This window comes from Puma concolor, chromosome C1, assembly GCF_028749965.1.
Source record: "Puma concolor isolate L17-30 chromosome C1, mPumCon1.1.hap2, whole genome shotgun sequence".
Classification (NCBI taxonomy): Eukaryota; Metazoa; Chordata; class Mammalia; order Carnivora; family Felidae; genus Puma; species Puma concolor.
The window spans coordinates 191,135,876-191,161,668 of NC_141674.1; the positions used below are offsets into that span (position 1 = coordinate 191,135,876).

The 25,793-nt window shown below is 39.4% G+C and overlaps 1 protein-coding gene across 1 annotated transcript; it reads left to right on the forward strand.

Annotated features, from left to right (window-relative positions):
• Nucleotides 1-1,481: 1,481 nt before the first annotated feature.
• On the forward strand, nucleotides 1,482-24,684 carry ICOS (inducible T cell costimulator). Its single transcript, XM_025929737.2, has 5 exons — nucleotides 1,482-1,632; nucleotides 17,670-18,008; nucleotides 19,076-19,182; nucleotides 20,143-20,227; nucleotides 22,438-24,684. The coding sequence occupies exons 1-5, from the start codon at nucleotides 1,575-1,577 to the stop codon at nucleotides 22,476-22,478; spliced, it is 630 nt and encodes a 209-aa protein (XP_025785522.1). The 5' UTR covers nucleotides 1,482-1,574; the 3' UTR covers nucleotides 22,479-24,684.
• Nucleotides 24,685-25,793: the final 1,109 nt, after the last annotated feature.

Below are 25,793 nucleotides of genomic sequence, written 5' to 3' on the forward strand. Positions count from 1 at the left end.
GGAAGCTGGTTCAGACTTCTGGATGGTTCAGCAGGCTGTGGCCTGGATGGCTCTACTTGCACTGATCAAGAGTGAGGACTCTGGAGCCAGACTCTCCGAATCCTAGCACTGCCACTTCCTATCTGACTTGTGCCGGTACTTTATAACTCTGTGCCTCAGTTTTTCTCATCTGTAAAATGGCAGATTAGTAGTCCCCATCTCACAGAAGGATTAGGAGGATTAAATGAACTAATACACGTATAAAACATAATATAGGGGCGCCTGGGTGGCTCAGTTAGTTAAGCACCTAACTCTTGATTTCAGCTCAGGTCTTGATCTCATGGTTCGTGAAATCAAGCCCTGCATCAGGCTCTGCACTGTTGGGATACTCTCTTTCTCCCTCTGCCCCTTCCCCCTGCTTGTGCTTTCTCTCTCTCTCAAAATAAACAAACATTAAAAACACATAATATAAACACACATACATAAATAATCCAGATTAATGTAATGTTAGCTATATTCTATGTTTTATACATATTACATCTGTATTATTTTACATTTAGTTTTGTACATGTTTTGTGTTAAGAGGAGTATTCCATATAAACACTTACATACATAAAAATCTCCTTATTTATATAATAATTATTATTGTTGTTGTTATTATCTGTTCTATCTCCCCACAGGGATGGAGAGACTACGGGTAGGCTTTTCAACTTTCTTGCTTTCATTTGGGGCTATCGATACAGAATTTCTGGTTTCTACAGACTGCTGTAATACGCAGAGCAGGGTTTAAGTTGGATTAACATGTGATCCATCATTTGGGGAATTACAATCTACAGTGAATGTGATATAAGCATTTGTCAGACCCTTCTGTCGCTCCTCTTCCAGATATATCTTTTATTTCAATTTCTGTAATAATTTCCTTTATTGTTTGTCGTGTTTCAAAGGCTTTCTATCTCTGGAGCAAGTAACACAAGACAGAAAGGTGTCAAAAAATAGGCTATTTATCATGTGGCTATTTTCACATCCTGTTTTCCCTAATAACTATTTAAAAAAAATTTTTTTTTAACGTTTATTTATTTTTGAGACAGAGAGAGACAGAGCATGAACAGGGGAGGGGCAGAGAGAGAGGGAGACACAGAATCCGAAACAGGCTCCAGGCTCTGAGCTGTCAGCACAGAGCCTGACGCGGGGCTCGAACTCACAGACCTCGAGATCACGACCTGAGCCGAAGTCGACGCTTAAGCGACCGAGCCACCCAGGCGCCCCGCCTAATAACTATTGATCAGTGGAGTAGGGTGGTTCTGAGAATAAGCATGGTCTCTGTCTCTGGTTTTATTGGAGCCAGGATGAGGGGAAAGTCTGTTCTCAAAATTATCAGCAATCCATGGATTAAGCTGAACCCCATAAGCAGTAATGCCTCTCAAATAGCCATTGACATCAATCGAGAGAGACACCTCCTTGCCTTGATGGTAAGTGTGACACTACATAAACCCTCACAAAACCCACTTCCTTTCCAGCAAATAGAAAACAGTTGAGAACATGAATTCACTGTCAGCTTTGAACACCGGGGAGGATTGTATCTGTTTCTGGCAAACATGAAGTTAGACCTCTGCTATTTCCTTCTCTTCTGCTTTCAAGTTGAAGTCCTAACAGGTAAGTGGCCCATTTAATATTTCTCACTAAGTTATGATTCAAATGAACATGAAGAGAAACCAAAGGTAGGAAAAGTCAGGCGCCAAATAGAAGGGGTTTCTGTTTGTTTTTTGTGTTTTTGTGTTGTGTTGTGTTGTTTTTGTTTTGAAAGCAGCAACAATTACAGAAGAGCCCCAAGCACTTGGGCTCAGGGTGTCTGTGGCGGTGCAGCTGCTGAGAGCGTGGAGTTTGTACCGCTTCCTTTGATATTGTGTTTTAAGATGAAGAAAAAGGTTTCATCCGACCATTAAAATTTTAAATTACCTGCTTGGAGTTACCTGTGAGTGGATCAAGTCGAAGAGTGGCTTACTGTTCTCAGAGAAAGATGAAAGGCAAAATGACTTGTGTCAACTGAATGAAAATAAAATAGTCTTGGCATTTGGACTGGGAATTCTTTTTGAAGGAGAAAATAAAATGGAAGGGCTTTGAAAAAAAAAAAAAAAGGATTTTGATTTTCATCTTATCTGGGTGATCTTGTGTCAGATATGCCACAGGCTGCCACAGAGGTTTTATTTGATGCTAAGCGTCAGGGTCCCTCGAAAAGGCCAAGGAGTAGTGGATGATGTAAAAAGACTCCCTAGCCTCTGGAGACATTAAGGAAAAACAAACGACCATTCTAACGTCCTCAATTCTCTCTCTTAGATGGCATATGTCAGACTGTTAGAACGATTTAAATAATGCTACCCACAACTAAATTAATAAACGGGTTTCTGCTGCTTTTAACTTGGTACATTTTTGTAATACTTTTATCCTTCACTCTGATTCTTGAGGTTGGCAAAAGCAAAGTGAAATTACATTAAGTTGGAAAGTTCTATTAACACTGAAAGTGAAGGCAGAAATTTAGTAGGTATAATCTTATCTAGCTAGACATAAATGTTGCAGTTGTACAAAGAAATAGATTTTACTTTTCTCTCCAAAAAACTAAAAAGCATAAGTGGATTGGTCAAATGTTTCATCCTGTGGTAGTTCAAGGTGGCCCAAATGCTCTTAAGTAACGAGGACTGAGGAGTGAACAATCAGAGTCTACTTACAAGTTCCGAAGCCAGCTTGGGACTACTTGCTTGTTTTTAAGGCCTTTTCCACAACCCAGTGAAATCTTTTATTGAACAACAAATGAATAGCTTTGGAATGGATATTTATCCATTCACTCATTCACTCATCTATTCATTCATGCAGCATCAAGCACTTGCCAGGCAGGAGGTACCGTGCGAGCTGCTGTGTGAACAATGATGAGCAAACCCTTATCAGCCCCTGCTCTCATGACGCTAACTGAATGACTGAGACGTTAATCCAGTAATCCCATGAATTAGTGATCACCATAGCCAGAATTCAGAGGATGTCACAAAGAATCCTCTCTAGACTGAGTAGATACGGAGGTGGGGTTTGGAAGCAATGTTCAAGTCTTTTCTGTGGACGTGGCACTTGAATTAAGATTGGAAGGATAAGAATAAATGGGGAGGATCGTATGAGAGTGAGGAAGAAGATTCCATACCAGGAAAAGAAGTGCAAAGGAGCTGTAGCAAGAGGAAATGAATTAAGGTCAGGAAACTGGAATAAGGTAGATGTGCCTGAAGGAGAGGGGTTTGGGAAGGTAGAAGATGATGCTGGAAAGGAGAGCAGAGAGCAGACCATTGAGACCATTGAGACCATATGGGCCCTTTAAAGAATTTTGGATTTTTTCCAACAACAGTGGCTCAAGTCATTGAAAGGGTTGTACTGCCCAAATGAACCCCAGTATGTTAAACCCACTTGGGCCCTTAGAGTTGTTGATAATGTGCTTATTATCAGTCTGATACTTGAATTAATAATCGTGTTATTTCTATGGAAGGGTGAATCGAGTTGTTAGACTAAGCTGGTAAAGAAATTGTGCTTCTAGAACGATGTTCATCTTAAGCTCTAGTGGAATAATACCAGAATTCACTCTTACCACACAGAACACTATGCCATGTGACAAGCCATTTTTTGGTTTGACAGGCGGCAAAACAGGCGTGAATGACTAAATGGAGATTCTAAGTTGCTAACAGTCTCCATGTTCAAAATACCATCACGCTGCATATATCTAGCACCAAACGGTTCTTAAGAGCCTAAAAGAAGTATGCCAAGCACTTGCAGGTCTTTTCTTTTGGCATATTTTTAATCCTCCCAACTAACTAGGCTCTCTCATCCCACAAAAAGGGGGAGTATTCTTATCTTCAGGTGATGTTTGAAGAATCTCAGACCAGGAAAGGCTGAGTGATTTGTTACATAGTAATTAGTGGCAGAACCAAGATTACAACACAAAATATACCTGACTCCAGATTTCACATTCTTTCCTCATTTGTTGAAGTAGCAAGAGCTATAACAAATTTTAAAAGGAGAGAAATTCTCAGGTTTGCATTTGGTTGATGAGTTAATAGGTTGGAAACCTTGGTGATTTCTAGTCTTTAAAAAAAATATGTTTTTAATATTTATTTTTGAGAGAGAGAGAAAGAGACAGAGAGAGAGAGACAGAGTACGAGCCAGGGAGGGGCAGAAAGAGAAGACGACACAGAATTCCAAACAGACTCCAGGCTCCAAGCTGTCAGCACAGAGCCTGACGTGGGGCTCGAACCCATGAACCGCAAGATCATGACCTGGGCCAAAGTTGGACGCTCCACCGACGGAACCACCCAGGTGCCCCAGTGATTTCTAGTCTTAACCATTGATCTCAGTGTAAAATTTAACAAAGTCATCATCTTGTGACTCTGGAGTAATAGGAAGCTCCTTGTTGTAAAAGGGTCTGGAAAAAACGTGAACCTCTACCTGGGTTTGGAAGACCCTCTTTCTACACCTTATGAGCAGTGAGAACCATGTGGGTGAGCTTATGAATTCTGATTTCAGAAAGACCACTCTGAAAGCAGCGTGGATGCTGTACCTGAGTGGGAATGATGGATGTGAGATGGTGCCTAATAAATGTGCATGTCTCATGATGTGTTCTGGGAAGTGGCTGGGAGGATAACCCTCAGGTGCAAGTTGAGCCTTGCTGTTGATTCCAAGGCATCCAATCTGTGACCCCTGAATTCCATCACCTCAGGAAAAACAGCCCTTTGCTGCCTGCAGACGGGCTCCCCCCTGAGATTAGAGAGAAGCCTGCTGATCCGAGCTGACCTTCAGCCCCTCCCACAACCCCCTCAAGTAGTCATGTTGGAGTGTTCAAAACCCAGATTGTTGACTTTTTTCCCCATTGATGAATTCAGGCCACTCCCAGTCAGTGTGATGAGCCTGAAAATCTGATACACTTGATTTTATCCCTTCATTGTCCTGTTTATTTCTATTTCTTTTCCTTTGCTGTTGTATCCTTTTAACTAAGTTTCTTTTAACTTCCTTCTTTGCTTCTGTAATTTGGAAGGTTCACTACAGTTCTTAACTGAGTAGTCATTATGTTTAGAGCATCTTGAGTGCCTATTATTGGATTAAAATAATGACAATGGCCTTGCCTGATGTGCTGACTCCACATTCCCCATTGATCTGAGAACTCCTGAAGGTTCTTCCCGTCCCACTCTCACGCTGTCCAGTTAGCACAACCCCGCCCCAATCTTGGGCTTTGAAATAATAATTGCAGATCATTGCCAGGTTTCCTCTTACAGTATTTCTTGTCTGTTTTAAGGATCTCTTCTTCACACTTCCTTCACCTATTTTCAGTGCCAGCACCCCTCTTGCCATCTGCTCCTGTCTTGTGATCTCTGTTTTGATACAGTGATTAGAAGACTTCTATCATTTTCTGCAGATACCTCGAACTCTGTGAATTCCAGCACGGGTAAAGAAGTCTTTCTTTAACTCTGATGGGTGACCAATATCTTTCCTGGGAATAGGATTCCTGGACTGAAGTCTTTTCTCTGAATTCTCTGTGGATCCCCATCCACTGTCCGCTGGCTTCTAGGGTTACAGGTGAACAGTTCCATGCTACTCTGATTCTTGCTCATTTGTAAGTAACTTTAAAAAAATCTCTAGGATCTTGTATGCTATTTATTTCAATATTGGAATTCAGGAATTCTGCCAGGGCATGCCTAGCTCTGAGTATTTTCATTAATATCGCTTGGGACTGAGTGAGCCTTTTCAATCTGTAGACTTGAGGGTTTTGTTTTGGTTTTTTGTTTTTTTTTTTTAAATTTTCAGGGCTATTTTTCTCCCCATAGTTTAATCATATCTTTTTCTTTGTCTTTTTCTCTTCTTTCTAGGAATATCTATTATTCTCATGTACGATCTTGAGTGCCGTGTTTTTTCAGCCATAGTGAACACAGTGGCTTTCCTAATTTCTCATTGTTATTGGCAACCCCCTCAGATGAAGTGGAATAGCATAGTTTTTAAATTGCTAACAGCATATTCCCATTTCTTGGTAGAAACAGAATGTAGGTGTGTAGACAGGGCCTGATTCTCGTTTTGGTTTTGCTCACTGTAAGGTGTATAAACTTGTTTGACTTAAAAAAAAAAAAATGGCCTCAATATTCGCAGTTGTAAACTCAGCAAAACCCACAACTTATGCTACCTTCGTAGCTTAAGGATAGGAAATTTCTATGCAAAAGGATTTATTAAACTTTGTAAATAAAAATCATCTGTAGCCTTTTAATACCCAAGGAAAGGGCCACATTTACTCATTAAAGGCTCATCTGTGCTATTGCTATTCTAATAAATTGAGTCCTTCAAATGGCACTTTTTGGTCATCCTAAGTAAAATAGGACCTTTGGCATTTGAAGACTTCTTATGAAAATTCAAAACTAGGGGCACCTGGGTGGCTCAGGCGGTTAAGCATCGGACTTTGGCTCAGGTCATGATCTTGCAGTTCGTGAGTTCAAGCCCCACATTGGGCTCTGTGTTGCCAGTTCAGAGCCCTCTGAGCCTGGAGCCTGCTTCTTTGTCTCCCTCTCTCTTTGCCCCTCCCCTGTTCTTTCTCTCAAAATCTGAACATTAAAAAATTTAAAAAAATTCAAAACTATATTTTGGAAAGTAGAACTTAAGTATTTAGAAAGTATACAACACAAATGAAAACTGCTAGTCAAAACATGATTTTTTTCATTGCTTTAGCCTGTAAGGTTGATCAAAACAGACCAAGATTTCCAAGTTTAAAGAGAGTCAGATGTTGGGGATATGGTCCTCCTCTGGGTCACATATAACGTATTGATGCCTGTTTCTACTTTGCATGAGGCAACACTAAGAAAAATCAAGTTGACTCTAGGGACCAGTGACAGACTCACGAATTTTGGTTCTGTCAACCACTAGTTCTGATAGAAGCTTTTGTTTGTCGGAGCTGTGTTGACATAGGCATGGCACTTTCAACAAGCAATTAGAGATCATTTTAATATAGCTGTTTTGAATTTGAGAAATCAAACTTTTTACAGCCAACGTTTATATTTTCCTAGGACTCATCACCAAAATGTCCATTCATGGAAAACAACAACAAACAAACAAATCCTCTAGTTCACTCACAAGAAAAGTTGTGTTTATGTTGTACTATGTCTAAAACAAAAATATCACATTATTTCCTGTTTGTACCTGTTGAATGATAACGAAAGTTTGTATGTGTGAATCCATGTTTTTACATGTCTACAGGCAGAGAAGTTACAGAATAAAAGAAGTTTGTCAGAGCAAAGAGCTAGACTTTGTTGCAGATTCAAATACACAGGGTAGCTCATAGCTTAACACATGGTTGTTGAATGAGCATATTTAAAGAAATGCGTTCAGGGGCGCCTGGGTGGCGCAGTCGGTTAAGCGTCCGACTTCAGCCAGGTCACGATCTCGCGGTCCGTGAGTTCGAGCCCCGCGTCAGGCTCTGGGCTGATGGCTCGGAGCCTGGAGCCTGTTTCTGATTCTGTGTCTCCCTCTCTCTCTGCCCCTCCCCCGTTCATGCTGTGTCTCTCTCTGTCCCAAAAATAAATAAATGTTGAAAAAAAAAATTAAAAAAAAAAAATAAAGTAATGCGTTCAGCACAAAGTAATTTTATATCTAAGAAATTATTTTAGGTATTTTTGGTATATGATAACTTTTTAAATCACAGAATACATATGTGGCATCAATGTAAATAGCACTTAAAGTACTTGGGATGATAATATACCCGATACATCTGGAAGGAAAAGAAATATCCAAACATAACTTCCCAATCAAGTTTAATGTTAAAAGCTTCTTTTTTTGTTTCTTTTCTTTTTTTTTTTTTTTTCAGCAAGTCTCTTTAGCTTCTGGGCTTCAGGTTCTGTAACATTAGGGGGTTGGACTAGATTACTGGACTAAGAGGCTCCTTAAGAATGCAGGCTCTGGTTTAGATTGTCTAGGTTCATATTATGGTTCCACCACATATTGGCTCAATAACTTAGGGCCAGTGATTCAAGCCTCTGTTTCCTCAAAATACGAAAGTTTCCTTAAAATAGAAAATCCAACATAAAAGACTGTTATGAACATCAAATTATGTATTGCATGTAATGCATTTAACAGTATTCAAGAAACTCTCAATGCTTATAAATTGTTGTTGTATTATTATTTGGAAACTTTTGAAAGCTGAAATATTTATTTAACTTCCAGACCTATTAGGCTTCAGAGAATTGGCCAGGTAGCATTCAGTTTGAGTCTTTGTCTTTGGACTGGGAAACAAGTATTCTCCAGTAAACAGAATTTCTTGCTCTGCTTTTCTCGTTCTTCTCCTCAGTCCATTGCAGGACATTTGCCAAACATGCTCAGCCTCCATGTTTTTCTATGCATTCATTTATTTTATTGAGCTTATAAAATGTTCTAGCTCCTTGGATGGTTTAGGTGACCATACTACAGTTCTTATCCTTGTGAAGCTCATGGTTAAATGAGGAAGACAGACAAAATAATTATGATCTAAGATGATATGCGTTGTAAATACGTTGGTGTAAACAAAGTATTATTGAGAGCATAGAGATAGGTGTCTTTGTCTGGGGTCTCAGGGACCAATTTAAAATGGTTCTTAAAGAATGCATGGGGGTTTCTAAGAAGACAAAGAAGTACCGGGATATTCTAGTTTATGGGAATAGTTTAAGGATGTGAGAAGAATGGCCAAAAATTTAGTATAGGTGGACCATATATGGTCCACAGATTGTGAAAAGAGCTGGTGTCATGCTAAGAAAATTGATTTTTTTACCTCATAAGTAACAATATAATAGAGACTTTAGGCTGGGGAGTGAAATGCTTTTTAGGAACACAATTTTGGAAGCAGCATTGAGGATGGATTTGGAAACGGAGAGACTGCTGCTGAGGCCAGTCAAGAAGCTTCCACAGAGGAGGGAAGACACAAAAATGCCTTGGATTGGCAACAGAAATAGAGAAAAGCAACTGAATTCAAGAGATATCCTTGAGCTAAAGTCAACGGGACTTAGTGGCCAATTGGATCAGGAGAACCAGAGAGAGGGAGGTATGAGGAAGGGGGTCAGACTAGTGACTCCCTTAAATGACAAAGTTTGGGTTTGGGAGTGAATATTGAGTTCAGGTTGGAAATGTTATTCTTGATCTATCAGAGGAAACCAGATAGAGATGTTGAAAGGAAACTGGTGATAAAGGACTGGAGCCAAGGGAAGGGGTGGCTGAGATAAAGGTGAGTGTTACTAGAGTAGAGAGGAAAGCTGGAGCCTTCAGTGTAACAAGCTCACCCAGCCAATGCCTTGTCTATGTGCCCAAAGGAGGGATGGGAAATAATGTGGATATTCTTGGTTGCCAATAAAATTCTTTCTCCCTCCCCTTCTGTGTAAGAGACTTGTAATTTAATCTCATGCAATTTCCCTGGTGGGGCAATTTTAAATCACTGACAGTGAATTAACTAGGAAAGTAACTTGTTTGCAACTTAACTGTTACTTCATGAATATTGCGACAAAGCTTTGTAGCATATTTGATATTCCTCTGTTTTTATGAAGAAAGTTTTTACTAGAAGAAAATCATTCTTCCATATTTTTCTTATTCTGTAATAGGATACACACTTTAGAGGACCGAGGGTTGTTTTATCCCCCCAACAAATTTCCTTGGAGAGTAAAAACAATACACATATGTGTGTGTGTGTGTGTGGTGTGTGTGTGCGCGCGCACATGCACACACACACACACACACGCACCACACACACGCGCGCATGCGCTCTTTTGGCTTTTTGATTTTCTCCTCACTTCTTCACATCTTTTGTCTTTGTTAGGAAGTTAGATCAGATTGGGTTTATTTTGTTTATCCTCCCTACTCACTTCAATCACTTCTTTGGAGTATGGATGCCTTTGAATGGTAATGTAAGTATAGAAATGATGCGTGTATAAAAATATGTAATCAGGATTCTGAAAGTTTTAGCCAGTAGACTCGTAAAAAATGACAATACTTTAATTAAAGGTGAAAAAAAGTGGTAAATGCATTTTTTTTAAATGCCAACATTTCTTAGTAAAAGATAAAATGTAACAAACCCTAAATAAACGTTGCAGTTTTTAGGACTTCACCTCTTATGTCACACTCATGTGCCGTGCTAAGCTAAAGTTTATTGTTTGATTACAGAAAACATGTTTAATAAGCACTATCAATAATTGCATACTCAGGAGATCTTATCTTTCTATCGCTCTGAGACCTTTGTGGAGGTTTGTGGTTAGAAGTCTGAGTTAAGGAGAATGAAATAAAATTACTGTTTTGTCTCACACCCCCTGCAGTTGTGTGGGTTTTCTAAAGTGTTTTTGCCAAAAGATTTCAACAGGGGATAATACAACTGCTTACAAGGAGTCCTGGCAGGATGGGTTCCAGTAAGGCCATCTTATACTATAGAAATGGAATGGTTTAGATATTAAAAAAAAAAAACAAAAAAACAAAAACGTACAAATAAACTCTTCTGAGCCACAGTACAATTCTCAGGAGAATGATCTTTTCTTCTGATTTGTTTTTTTTAACAACCTCCACAGTTCCCACGCCCAGGGGATACCAATGTTCTTATCCCTTAAATAACTTGAAAACCTAAAGAAATCACCTAATGTAAGGACTGTGATTTTACTCTTGGAAACATTAGTCCACTGATGTCAAGAGTAAAGTTATAACAATCATAGTTAGCAGCAGTTAACAGGTTTGAACCTCTATTGGGAAGGTTGTACCCTTTAGACATGGTAGTCTATGTGATTAAGAAGACACAATACCTGTTCTCCAGAGTACTTATAATCCAGGAGTACTAACAAGTAAACAGATATGGTAGCAAAACAAAAACTAATACTTAATATTTAGATTTTAAGACCCATTACTCGGAGTCAAGAGGACATATTTCTATTGTGTTTTAAATAATGTATTAAGTGCTGAAAGATATAGCATGGTGTTTTATCCTAAGTCACTAACATGCTGTAGTTATGAAACATCTGAGTGTATTAGAAGAATCATTGGTCCAGGGGCCCCTGTCTTGGCCATACATTGGGCAATTTTAAAGACTGTGCACTCTGGAGGATCTAAATAATCAACCAGGTTTAAACTTGTCCTCTCCTCTGTAGAGAATCATCAATCATCTAAACAAGTCTTTATGAACCTAGCAGATATTTAAAGAGAAAGAATCTGTTTCTTTAGAGCTCAGAGAGAATTTTCTTTAGAATCTGACATTCCATTTCAGGAGATACCCTTCATGCTTGATTATACATTTGCATGTACTTGCTTCTAGAAGAAAGACAACATGGCATAGCTAATCATGAGATCATGTTCCAGCAATGAGCTATGGAATCCTGAGCAAGATACTCACTTTTCTGCCCCAAGTCTAGCTTGATAAATGTAAATATAAAATGAAAGGCTTAACTGGATCATTTCTGAGAGCCTTTTGGTTCTTACATTGTATATTCTATTCATCGCCCCAGATTTATAACATCACCGAAATCTACATATTCATTAGTTCATCTCTGTGTCTAATAAATATTTATTATGACTTACTACATACTACAGATGCTATTGTAGATAGTTGGGATGGATTGGTGAAGGAGATCAACAAGGTACCTGATTTTAAATAGTGGGGTAAACCTGATGTAACAGTGGGGTAGCCAGACAATAAATAAGTAAATAAATAAACCAGATTATTTCAGGCAATGAAAAATATTTTCTCTCAGTAATAGGACAGAAATGACTTGGGGGGTGTACTTTGGATTGAGTGGTCAGTGGTCGCTAAAGAAGTAGTAGTTATGTGAAGACTGGAGAGAACATTCTAGATGAAACACCAACAAATTCGAAGCCCAGGGGACCAGCTTCTTATATTTGAGGAATAGAAAGAAGAGCAGTATGACTGCAGCGTAGTGAGTGACTGGTATAAAATGGTGTTGGAGAGCTACGTAGGTCATGCAGGTCATGGAAACTAGGCTGAGGAGTTGAATTTAATTCTAAGTGAGATTTATATTTCATAAGCAGGGCAATGACACACTCTGTGAATGTTAGAAGATCATTCTGGCTTCCCTGAAGAGAATAGATGGTAAAAGGGCAGAAGTGAGAGCAGCAAGTTAGGAGACTCTTGCAGTCCTAAAGAGAGATGATATGGTTTGGCCCAGTCGAAGTTTAGATGCAGGAGCAGTGGATAGACTCAACCAGACATAAAACAGAAGTACAGGAAGTTAGGCCTTCTTCCCGTAGACAGACTTTAACATGATCCTGTAAGCTCAGTCTGTAGTGATCACTGTCTCGCTTCATGTGGTTGCCTGCTTCCATTACCCACCCCTTGGTTGTTGCTAGTGGCACTTCAACCGTAGATTAAACCCAGAATCTTTTCTGCACCCAAGAAGTTATATTCCCTGTGGACAAATAATCTAACCTGTCTGCGTCTTCAGAAAGAATTGGACTTGTATAATTTCTAAGTTTACCAGGTCTAATTGTTTATGATGCTGAGTGGGGGTTGAATCATGTTACAAGAAACACAAATGTGAAGGAGAAGGTGTTTTGGGGAGTCTGAAACACAGACGGACAGTGTCTATGAGAACTTAGATGGAGATGATATGTTAGGGAGGAAGGTGAGGAACTTATCAAAGACTGTGGGAAGGGAGATTTTGGAAGATGATTTTATAAGAAGTGGTATGTAAAAAAAAAAGTAAGCTGAGATAAAGGAAGAAAGAACAGAAGAAAGATTGGTGAGGGGAACTCTCACAATTTTTAACTTCTGGTACAGCAGAGGAACTGATCAAACAGATCTGACACTCAACCAAAATGAACACTGGCTATAAAAATTGGTGTTATGACACCAGCACTCCCAGTTGAATATTAGATCTGGAGATGAGAAGATCCAGGAAGGGTGAAGAAAAGATTCTAGTTGTTTCTGCAGTTATAAGAAACCAATACATTCTGATTTTCCTTAAATTATCTGCCTACCCGCTAAATGCTTTAGCCATGGTTATAGGAATGATCTCCTTTTGATGGTGTTTTTTCACATGTCTCCAAAGGCTAAGGAGCATTTTTAATCAGGTACTGAAGCATATCTGTTCTACAAGTGCCAAAGTAATTATGAAGCACTTGATTAAATGTCATACCTGCTTCTTTTAATTGAACACATTCAAATTGCAGACTTAGAGTTGTCAAATGGTTTTCCAGATGAAAAGCTTAAGCATTGGTTATGTAGAAACATAAGTCAGGCTTCTTATCACTATCTTTAATAATAAAAAGCCCACCTAGATTAAATATGATAAAGTGAACAAGTCAGAGTGCCCAGAAGAAATGACACTTTGGAATCCCCAGCTACTCCTCTGATGTCAATGGCACACATCCTTGGCATTATCACTCAAGAAAAACTTAGGTAGTCTTCTTAGCCCTACCTAAACACTTTCACAGGCAAGGAAGATAGTCTCATTCAATTTATTTCTCGTGACCCCCCTGGAATATCCCAGTAAGATTCTGGAACAGAGAAGACTATTGGAACAACAACAAAGTAATAGCTTATCTTGCAATCTTCTTTGGATAGGTTTTGATCCTGGATCCCTAGTGAGTAAGTGTTGGAAAGAACTTGAAGATGTTTTAGTACTTCCTTATTTCACAGATGAAGAGACCAAAGTCAGAGGGGTACCAGAGTCACAGACTTGCTATGGCAAGGCCAGAATTTTCCTCTCATTTCCTTGGGAATCACTGCGTTGCATCTTCCACTACTCTGCACTGCTGATCATTACCTTTCATCTTGTGTTGGGTTGTGGGTCATAGTGTGGGCATGGGGCAGAGAAGAGAAGCTTATGACAAAACATCTTCAGAAATACAAGATAGGGCATCTATGTCTATGTGTTTACATGGTGGCCACAGACACTTTGGCCCCAAGATCTCTGTGGTTTACTTCCTGCCATTCTAAAGTCCTGGGAAAATTTGCTCTGGACATTTTTAAAAAATTTTTTAAATATTTAGTTTTGAGAGAGAGAGGGAGAGGGGAGAGGGGAGAAGGGAGGGGGGAGGGACGGAGGGAGGGAGGGAGAGAGAGACAGAGAGAGAGAATGAATGAGCAGGCGAGGGGCAGAGAGAGGGAGACAAAGAATCCAAAGTAGGTCCCAGGCTCCGAGCTGTCAGCACAGAGCCCGACATGGGGCTCAAACTTGCAAACTGTGAGATCACGATCTGAGCCAAAGTTGGATGCTTAAATAACTGAGCCACCTCCCTCCCCCTTCCCCCGCCGGTGCCCTGGACATTTCTAAAGAAACTGAGAACCAGCCCACTGATTTTATTCTCTGCAGGAGAATACAGAGTCCTAAACATCAGAGCAATAGTCATGCAGCATAATTTATTTTCACATAAATAAGTCCCCAAGAAAATATCTTTCATTTTAATCTAATGTAGACTGCATATATATCCATGCTATCAGTTATTTCCTTTTGCCTTTTGCTTACATTGTTTCCTCTATTTTTAAAATGAAGACAAGCATTATTTTCCTTCTGTATAGTTACAAATTTTTGTTCTAGAACAAGACATCTATACAGAAGACTGAACATCAGTGCACAATAAATAATTATAAAGCATACTACCTTGCCTGCATAATCACCACATCTCAAGAAATAAAACACTGTCAACACACAGAAGCCTTTCTACCCCCTGGGTTTTGCTTCCTGATCCAACATTTCCTTCCCTTTATGTAAAACCATTAGACTGAACTTTGTGATATCCATTTAGGTTATATTTTCTATTTAAAATTTTCTTACTGTTTGTTTATTTTTGAGAGAGAGAGACAGAGACGGAAACAGAGCATGAGCAGGGGAGGGGCAGAGAGAGAGGGAGACACAGAATCTGAAGCAGGCTCCAGGCTCTGAGTTGTCAGCACAGAGCCCTACACGGGGCTCGAACTCACGAACCAGGAGATTATGACGTGAGCAGAAGTTGGACACTTAACTGACTGAGCCACCCTGGCCCCCTGTTTCTATTTTCTTAGTCATTAGGCAAGAAATCACAACATGCATACTTCACTTACCAAAGTTTCTCATTATACATACCTTTACTATTTCACTTTGTTTTTTATTGTTGATGTTGAGACATCACCTGCCAGTCTAATAGTTCCTTCTCTGAAGGTAAAGTGTCTCTTTTCTATGGCTGCTTTTAGGATTTCCATTATGATGTATCTAGATGTGCGCATTTAAAAAAAAATCTGCTAGGGATTTGTTGGGATTCTTGAATCTGGATGATGACTGCACTTCAAATAATTTTTCTAACCTAATTTTTTAGTTCATCAATTCTCTCTTTAGCTCTAATATGCTTTGAAAATATCCATGGAATTTTTAATCATAGTATGGATTTTGCCAGTTTTATTTGATTCTTTTTCAAATTAGGTTTTTTGTTTGTTTCTTTTAGTTTCCTTTGCTTTGCAGAGGTTATTAGAAGTTTGTCTTTTACTGCCTTAAATGCAGTAAGCCCCGTTGTTTGTTTTGGGATCTGACAATTCAAATATAGGACTTTAAGGGGGCTTTGTTTCTGTAGTCCATTGTTTGTTTTGTTTCCTTGCATGTCTGATTAATTTTTTTGGTGTGCTTGTCATTGTTTTTAAATATTATTTGTGGATAGGATTTGAGGCCTACGATGTAAATCTTTCTTCCTAGAATAGTTGCATTTTTACTCTCAGTAGCCTAAGGGTAATAATGATCCAAAATGACCCTGAACAAAATTCAAGGATTTAGGTTTTCTGGACCATTGAAGTGATTTGAGCTGGTTTCCCTCTGGTTTAACTGGAGTCCAAGAAGGGAACCGTTTGAGATCCCAACTTACTGAGGAGAGGATGGCCTTCTAGGTTTCTCACTTTGAAGACTCTGGGAGTTGAGGCATGAAAACAAAAATTTGAACCTGGGAGAACAGCAAACACTCAGAGTAAAAGCAACTTCTAAACTCTGCTCATCTCTCTGAGTTCTGGTTCTTCAGATTTAACCCACCAATTTCTTCTCTTTGCTAAACCTTCTTAAGCCTTTTAATAATAATTTTTTAGACCTTTTGTTCAGCAATTTTGGTTGTTTGGGTGTGGGAATTTGTTGGAATCTGGGTGGTCATAACCAAAACACTAGAACACTTAGGCATATTTTCACAGTCAAATCTCCAAGTTGAAAATCTATCCCCTTGTAATATGGAACCTAAATTAAAGAGATCTAAATTAAAGCCTGTAGATATTAAGAAAAATAAGTAACTGTGCTAAATCTTAAATAAAATTAGGACAATTAGTGCAAGCAGAGTTGTGGCAGGTGAACCAACCTGCATCATGTTTAGTCATATCATAAATTAAAGTTCTTTCAGAAAGCAACATGGCAATACGTAGCGCCATAACATGTTTAAACAGTTTGACTAGGTCATAAAAGCAAAGTGCTAAAAATCACCCTAATATTCAACACTGGAATGCTTTAACAAATTATATATTAACATTATGTCCTAATATACATACAGTCATTAAAAAGGATGACTGTGACAACTATGTAAGAAATGGAACTTTTATGATATATCATTAAGTGACAATAGCAGAACACAAAGAAATATGTCTATAAAACAAGTGTATATCTGGAAGATAGAGGAGAAATATACACAGATAGTATGTCTATTTCACAATAGGGCTGGACAGCTTTTTTTCCTTCAACATTCTTTTTTTACTTGCTATGTTCTCTTTAAGAATAAAGACAGATTTCAAAACTTAAGCAAAAAACTTTCATGCTAATAATTTTCCCAATTTCAGTGAGAAACTTTCATATAAAAAAAAAGGAAAAAGGAACAGAAGAGAACAGTTACTTATAACCCAGTAACTCAGAATCTGCAACCAGACTAAAACCATTTTGGCTCCTTCCTTGTGTGACCTCTGTGTAGCTTTCAAAAATACCCTTGGCTTCCTAGAAAGCTTAAAATGTATTGGAAAAAAAAAAAAAAAGAAAAAGAAATTGACAAAAATCTGGTGCCTTACCATTGTCATCAGACCTTGATTCAATTCTCAATGGATCAGATTCAGAGAAGACACATTTCTATCATTTGAAAATGATTCATCTGTTGTTTTACTCTCTGACAGGAGGGTATAGTGTAAATATATATTTATATATAATTGTTCATTTTTTAGTTTAAGCTATTTTTCACTTTTTAAAGTTTTTTTGTAAGTTACATCTTTCCCCAAATTTCGTCCCAAATCTTCCTTTGTTTGACAAAGTGCTAATCCTCCTTCAATTTCAATTTTAAAAATCAAAAGGGCATTATTTGATTCTATAAACAAAATTAGAACCCAACCCCCCACCTTTATTTGAACAGTACTCCCTTCCTAGCATTAATTCAGGTGTTTTACTACATATTTGTTTATCATCTGTCTCCAATATAAAAGCATAATCAGATAATATGGTGCCTGCCCTGTGTAAATATATTATTTAATATATTACATATTATATACTCATATGTAACAAGCAAATTTCTGGTCAGGTTATTTTCGAGGGCAGAGTTTTATTTGTTGTCCTGTTCTTTTGGTTGTGAAATTCTTTCATTTTGGTGCAATAGAGGTGACTTTATGAAGAGAAGAGATAAATTTTGTGCTCAAATACAACTAATAGAGTAACATCTTCATAAAATGTCACTTTTGCTTTGTTTTCTTCCTTTTTATCCAGGAGAAATCAATGATTCTGCCAAGTCCGAGATGTTTACCTTTCACGATGGAGGCATACAAATTTCATGCAAATTCAGTGAGATTGCCTTGCAATTTAAAATGAAGTTGCTAAAAGGGACGGAAGTACTCTGTGATCTCACTAAGACAAAAGAAAGTGGTAACACGGTGTCCATTAAGAACCTGAAATTCTGTCAAACTCAGTTATTCAATGACAGTGTCTCCTTTTTCCTGTATAATTTGGACAATTCTCATGCCAGCTATTACACCTGCGAACTGTCAATTTTTGATCCTCCTCCTTTTCAGAAGAAGAATATTAGCAGAGAATATTTGAATATTTATGGTAAGACACTGTTTTCATCTTTCAGACTTAAGAGTACGTTCCCATTTAGCAGCTTTTCTCACTAATGAAAACAACTAAGCAAATGACTATTGTTTAAAGTTTATTTATTTATTTTATTTTGAGAGAGAGAGAAAGAGAGAATCCTAAGGAGGCTCCACACTGTCAGTGCAGAGCCTGACATGGGGCTCGAACTCACGAACTGTGAGATCATGACCTGAGTGAGCCAAAACCAAGAGTTGGATGTTTAACCCACTGAGCCACTCAGGTGCCCCTAAGCAAATAAGTATCGTTTGTGGAGTTCATTTTGGTGCAGTTGATGGCAATAATTTATCATAAAAATATGCAAGAGATAATTTATTATTATTAATAATTAGTATTAATCAGTAATATGCAATTTGATCACGTACACTATTGAGTTAGAAATAGGTTACGTTGGGGCACCTGGATGGCTCAGTCGGTTAAGTGTTTGACTCTTGATTTCGGCTCTGGTCATGATCTCATAGTCCACCTTCTAGAGATTCTCTCTCTCCCTCTTCTGCCCCTCCTCCTCGCACTGTCTTTCTCCCTCTCCAAAACACAAAAAAGAAAAGAAAAAAAATAGGTCATGTTGTCTTTAAAACGCATAGGCCATTAAAAATCAGGAAAAAATTTACGACAATTACCCAAATCTGTGGCCTAATGGCCATTGGCTCTAGTCATGTAAAACTTAAGGTTTTGGTTAGTGTTGGTTTTGTGGAATCAAGTGAGGGGATTGAAAGCCATAGTTTTATACCATTACTTTTCCTACTTAGTCTTCTACAAAAATATAGACAGAAAAAGTCCTTCCTAGTAACCACATTTGTAATCATTTATGTGCATAGAATCTTTCAGGTTTTAGTTTTTAAATGCTTGCTATAATACTGAGATGGTGTTATATACTGTGCATTGGATTCCATGATTGTAATGAAGGCAAACTGCATTTGATTAAATCACTTTTTTGAATTTGGTAAAAGAACTTGTGATTCGGCACCCAAAAAGGAGATTTGTTTCTCACAGTTTTTCCTTAACATGTCTCCTTTCCAATCCAGAATCACAGATTTGCTGCCAGCTGAAGTTCTGGTTACCCATAGGGTGTTCAGCTTTTGTTGTAGTCTACATTTTTGGATGCGTATTTCTTTGTTGGCTTACAAAAAAGGTGAGCAATGTCTCTATTTTTCTCGCCTCTGCTTTCCTGAAGAATATCAGTAGTTATTTACTCAAAGCACCTACTGTTCTTGCCAGAGTGATTTGATTAACAGACATTTTCTTTTCCATAAGATAGGTCTACTAACTACTAACTTGGAACAGAAGCTTATTCTATAGCTGCTTCGTTCTAAAAAAGGATTTGAGGGCTTATGGAAAGAGCTGTTATTATTATTATTCAAAAAAGATAAGGGAATTGGGGCCAAGAAAACAAAAAGTCAGGACGAAGATTGAAACATAAAAATAGATGCTTCTGACTTCTGAGAATCATTAAATATGGGCTGCAAATTTGATTCTAAGTTTCCAGAGTCAGGACAAAGATGAAACAGTTTCGTTTCACTCAACTTGTCAGTTAAACAATCAGTGAGAAAGTCTTATAAGGTGTCAGTCTTAGCTGAGAAGTAAATGGCCAACTTCTTTCCATGGCTAAGTTGTTAGGACTGTTTTTGAAGAAGACCATAGAAAAACTAGGAAGAGAATTCAACAATGACAAAACAATCTCTCTGTGCTGGGGGGTGTTATTTCCAGTCTTTCATAATATAGGTTCTCAATGAGAGAACTTACACCATTCTGCATTTTACACAGGTATCAGTTGGCAGACCATGGGTGTATCTGTGCCAGAATGGAATTCAAAAAGAGAGATAAAGAATAGAGTGAGATAGGGCTCGCTATCTAAATCTACAAAAGAAGGGAATAAAAACAAAAATGAGGGAGGAAATTCAGCAGAAGGGTCTTTTTATTTAAAGCCCTTTTCATATTGGTCTCCTACTTAGCTGGAAGTCAGGAGCCTACACCACATGCTAACGCTTTTGTCGCATATCACTTCAACCAAGAATAGGAAACAGTGAAAAAAGACCAGGGATGGAGATGAGGAAGAGCAGCTGACAAACCATGTTTCTGACTTCTCTTTCAGAAGTATCGATCCAGTGGGCATGACCCTAACAGTGAATACATGTTTATGGCAGCAGTGAACACAGCCAAGAAACCTGGCCTCACAGGTATGGCTCCATCTGGGGGTTTGGGTAGAGCAGAGTGTTCTTCACAGTATGCTTGGAATTTTAACTTTTTATTTTATTTATTTTTAAAGTTTATTTATTTTGACAGAGACAGAGAGAGAGAGCAAGTGAGCACGTGTATGAGCACAAATAGGGGAGGGGCAGAGAGAATCCCAAGCAGGCTCTGCACTGTCAGCTCAGAGCCTGACGCGGGGCTCCATCCCATAGAACTATGAGATCATGACCTGAGCTGAAATCCAAGAGTCAGATGCTCAACTGACTGAGCCACCCATGTGCCCTTAATTTCTTATTTTAAAGGAAGGCCAAATGTCTCTCTGGCCTCATTTTAGTCTTTTCTGTGGAAATTTGAATTTTTCACTTCAAGTTTATCCTTTTCTGCAGTACACTGCAGACAAACAATGTATTTGTAAACCACTATTAAAAAATAAACGAGCAAAGGATCCATAAAACCACTATTGTATCACCGCAGTTTTCTAATTGGTATTTCAAAAGCTAGCATGATTCTAAGTCTTCCTTGGTAAAAAGTTCTCTAATTCACCTGATAAGCAGTTATTGGAGATCAGTGAGGTACAAATTGCTGAGTAAGGAGCTGTGGGAAATGCAGGGGTATATGAAGGATTTTGGACAGAGATTTGGAAGAGAGATCTGGGCTGGTGCTACCAGGGGAAGGAGGAGGAGCTGGTGAGGCTCTTGCTATTCTGGTGAAAAGAAGGTGGAGGGAGAGAGGGCCCGGATGGCTGAACAAGGCCAGTTAGGTGCGACCTTTGACTTTTCCCATTCAGAGCGAACACTGTCAGTTTGAGGTTCATCAAGCTGAGGAGCATCTAGAAAGTCTAAAGCATCCCTTGTGGAAAATTTGTAAGTCTTATGCCTTTGAGGTTGCGACGAGAGGAGATATGTGATGAGACAGAAGGCCCCGAAGTTCTGCCACCATTCAGTGGTAAAGGACTTGTATAAAAAGGATGCAAACAGCACCTGTAATCATGGAATTAAAGCATGGGAAGGGATCTAAATGCTCCTTCAGTCTATCTCCTCATTTTTTGGATGAGAGAAGTTGATGCCCAGGATGTTCAGTGACTCTTTTGGTTCCCTAGAGATTTCCCACCATAGCTTTGTCACTAACAAAGAGCATGCATTTCTTTACTTGCCTATTAAAAAAAATCTTTTCTTTTAATCCCTGTGTGTGTTATAATGTGTCTGTTTTAGTTTGGATCCCTGAAAAAGCAGACCCCGAGACAGAGACTTGGGTAGAAGTAGTTTATTTAGAATGTGACCCCAGGGAAAACGGGTAAGGGAGCAGGGAGAGTAAGACAGGCAAGAAGGAAAAGCAAATGGAGATTGCATTACTGAGATCTCAGCTGGAGGCCACAGAACCTCTGAGGAGTGTACAGGTGTCTCCAAGAATTGTTCTTCTGAAGGATGGCAAGTGGGGTATTTATCCAGTGGATCCCATCCCCACTGGGTTGGAGTTGCCTGTAGGGTCCACGAACTTTCCCTCATCCATCCTGGAGCCATGCTCTATGCTTGGCTCCCAAGTCTACAGAGAAATCCCTGAGACAGAAAGCAGAGTAATGCATGGTGGGACTCTTGTGCTAGAATGGACAGCATGTACAGAAGTGTCTACCCCAGCTGTGGCTGGGATCAGAGTCGGGCTATTTCACATCCCACCTACGAACTGTAATCACTGAAAATGGCCATAGTGTAAGCTTCTTGAAGGTAGATGGGTCTCTCCTCTGTATTCTGAAAGCAATATGCGTACACAAGTTCAAGCAGAGCATGTCTCAGCACCTCTGTCAAGTATTTATTGCATGATTATGTAAGTAGTACCAGGCCACGTGATCTGTGTTGGGTAGAGAGAGGGGAGACTCAAGCAAGTCCTGGTCTTCAGTCTGTAATGTCATTGGGAGAGCTGATGTGTTTACATAGAGGGTAGAATCATACGATAGTGTCAAAAGTCCTCAGTTGTGAAGTCGAGAGTTCAGGTCATGTTTATTACAGGAGTTAAGAGGAGGCTGGGTAAAACTTCACGGCAAATATGGAGCTGGTGCTGAGTCTTGAAGCATAGAGTTTGGATGGTGTGTGTGTCTGTGTGCGTGCATGTGTGTGTACAAGAGTCAGATGAAAGGGACAAACTTGTTGAAGGGAATTGGAACAGAGTGCCTTTAAAAATGTTGTACTACATTTTGTTATAGGTGTGACTCATAATTTGGAACTTTGTGGCACCCAGGCATGAACCACGTGGGCCAGGTCCCCTCTGACTTGAAGCGCAAGATTCCCACGTCCCCTGGACCACAGAGAGTCAGACTTGATTTGAGTACATGCATCTTCTGCTGGTGTTCTGTTCAATCTGGACTAGTGACTATCGGTCAACAGGGGTTTTAAAAGGCTGCTTCGGTACTGTTGGGTTATCAAAAACACCCTCTTGCAATTAGTTTTACAGAAAGCCCAGCTCGTGTGTGCTCAACAAATAGACCTCACTGGGATGGAATTCCTATCTTCATATCTGCTTCTAGCAATGCACCAGCCAGGAGAACAAACACATCTCCAGATATTTTTAAAAGATGCCGTGGGTACCGAATCTGCAAAGCAAATGGGCCGCCAACGGCCAGTATCTCTCTGCACTTCACCTATAGACTACCTCTTCTTCCTCTAGGGCTGAGCATTCCTTTTTAGCCACACAGTAGGGGAAGGTGCTTCGAAATTATAGCTATTTTATTTCTGAGGTATCAACATGTAATTGTACTATTACAATAGGTTAGTGCACAGTACTCTTTTCCAACATCTGAACCCCAGTCCTCTATTCCCAAGAGTTTAGATGCCTTCTTCTGCCTTCAGTTTTCCTTTTTAAAATACTCTACATGACTACTTGACAGGCATTCTGTTAAAAAACAATTTTTTGTAATGTTTATTCACTCTTGAGAGAAAAAGAGCATGAGCATGGAGGGGCAGAGAGAGAGGGAGACACAGAATCTGAAGCAGGCGCTAAGCTCTGTGTTGTCAGCACAGAGCCCTACACGGGGCTGGAACTCACAGACCGTGAGATCATGACCTGAGCCAAAGTCAGCCCTTAACTGACTGAGCCACCCAGGTGCTCCGACAGACATTCTTGAGTAGGGAGCTTTATCTACATTTTTCCCCTCTGCTGCTCAATAAAACACATATTATATACATTTAATTGTAGCCCAATGAATATAATTTGCCTATATTTTCCCTACAAGAATATTTTTGTTCCAGAAAGACCTCTTATTTTCCCAAAATTCAGTTAAAATGACTTACTTTGTTGACTTGTTTCTACCACATTAGTGGTAGAAAACATTGCCTAGAATCAGAAGTGACTTTATTGTATGAGTCTGTTTTCTATCATTATCTATGTTTTCATGGTGCTATTAATTCCAAGCGAGGCTGTTTCTATAGGTCATCTTAAAATTGCAAACAAACAAACAAACAAACCCACAAAACCATCTTTCACTGCCCAACATTGTCCCGGGGGGTAGAGCCAATGATCCATTTAGTAGAAAGCTGTAGTTCCTGGAGGTCACTGACAGACTATAACCCAGATGACCTCCTGGCTTGACAGGTTGAAATGGCCCCATCAGCCTGGAGCAGCCATCCAGACCTGGGTGAAATTGCAAGGCTCAAGAGACTCCTGTGAGCCAAGGACAACCAGCTGCTCTTGCCCCCAGAAGCTGACGTCACCCTGGGGACCATGGTGAATCTGCCTGCATTTGTACCTCCAGGGTCTTGGAGGAGGCACAGATGTGCCAGGGAACATCAGCAGGATTCCTTCTCCTAGAAACTGGCCCTGGCCCTTCTAGATAGTCTTCCTTTGAATGCAATTTGGCTGGAAAGATTCTTAAATACATATAATATGTGATTGGTCTTAGCTGGAATATTTTCTCTGCTTCCTGTTTGCATGCCCAATGCTTCTGAAGCAGCCAATGTATATGCAACAACATTTTTAACCTTAGGTAAAGTTGGGCTATTCAGTAGTTTTAAAATTGGTAGGTGCCTGTGTCTAGTTTACTTTAAAAGTAAGACCAGATATGTCATTACGCATACTTATATTCTTGTAAGCGTGCGTAATGATGGATACGTACAGTACAGTACTGCATTTGTAATTTGAATCAAGTTTGGTGGTGTTTTTCCAGCTGACTTGGACAACCTTGTTGGCTCTGCAGAGCTGTTCCCTGAGTTGTTTGCAGATTTGGGGGTGGGGGGTTGGCGTGGGGAGTACAGCCTTCATTGGGGTCCACCTGGCCTGGTTTCCATACTGTGCTCTAAAGCATCCTCATCCTCAGCACTGGACATTTCGAAGTGGATTATTAAATGATACAATTTCTATGAAATAAAGACTTGTTTTAAGAGGAGCTACTCAAGAAATAGATTTTAGCAGTAGTAGGAAATTAAGGAATAAACATTTGATATTCAGCAACTGAAAATACTCAGAGTGTTTTCTTGGGGGAAGGAAACGGTTCCCTTAGGTGTAGCTAGCACTTGCAAATTTGACCCTATCCTTGAAGGTGGTTACACGGCTCGGAACAGTCGCTCATCATTTGTTTTTGTTTTTTTTTTTTTAAATATTGGAACAACCACAAACTTACATAAAAAAGTTGGAAGAACAGCAGAAGAACTCTTCTTTTCCTCATTAAGTTTCTAGCCTGATGCCCTATCACCTCTGGACATAAGTATTTTCTACACACAAGAACACTCATTTATCCAGAACCACAATGCAACCATCAACATCGGAAAATTAACACTGATACATGGCGGCCATCTCACCCTCAAGCTGTATTCGGGTTTGTCCAGGGGTCCTCCTAATGTATTTTATAGCAAAAGATTATGTTCACAATCCCTTTTTGTATTTGGTTGTCACGTCTTTGCAGTGTCTTTCAAGTCTAGGCAGTTTCTCAGTCTAGACTTTCATGGCCCTGGCTCTTTTGAATATTACAAGCAGTTATTTTATAGAATGCCCCTTGCTTTGGGTCAGTCTGATGTTTCTTTCTTTTTAATTAAAAATTTTTTTAATGTTTATTTAGTTTTGAGAGATAGAGAGGGAGGGAGAGAGAGGGAGGGCGGGCGCATGACGGGGGAGGGGCAGAGAGAAAAAGGGAGACACAGAATCCAAAGCAGGCTCCAGGCTCTGTGCTGTCAGCATAGAGGCCTAGGCAGGGCTCAAACCCACGAGGTGTGAGATCATGACCTGAGCCAAAGTTAGATAACCCAACCGACTGAGCCTCCCAGGTGCCCCCGATGTTTCTTGATAATTAAAATCGGATTATCGACCTTTGGCAAAAAATAACCCCAAAGAGTTACTGTGTTTCTTTTAACTGCATCCGGTGAGGTGGCTTACAATCTTGATTTGTTACATTACTGATAACGCTCATTTTGATCCCTTAATTAAGGTGGTGCCTGTCAAGCGTCTCGACTGTAAGATACTCTTTTCCTCTTTGTAAGTTAATAAGTAGTTTATGGGGAGGTGCTTTGAAAGCTTATAAATCTTCCTTTTCTTGTCAAATTTTCTATTTATTCATTCATTTTTTTTATCTGT

Bases quoted from the DNA above. Each gene is read 5' to 3' on its own strand.
- ICOS (XM_025929737.2), top strand. From the start codon at position 1,575: ATGAAGTTAGACCTCTGCTATTTCCTTCTCTTCTGCTTTCAAGTTGAA. The intron at 18,009-19,075 runs GTAAGACACTGT...TTTCCAATCCAG, and splicing joins AGAATATTTGAATATTTATG to AATCACAGATTTGCTGCCAG. The intron at 19,183-20,142 runs GTGAGCAATGTC...CTTCTCTTTCAG, and splicing joins TTTGTTGGCTTACAAAAAAG to AAGTATCGATCCAGTGGGCA.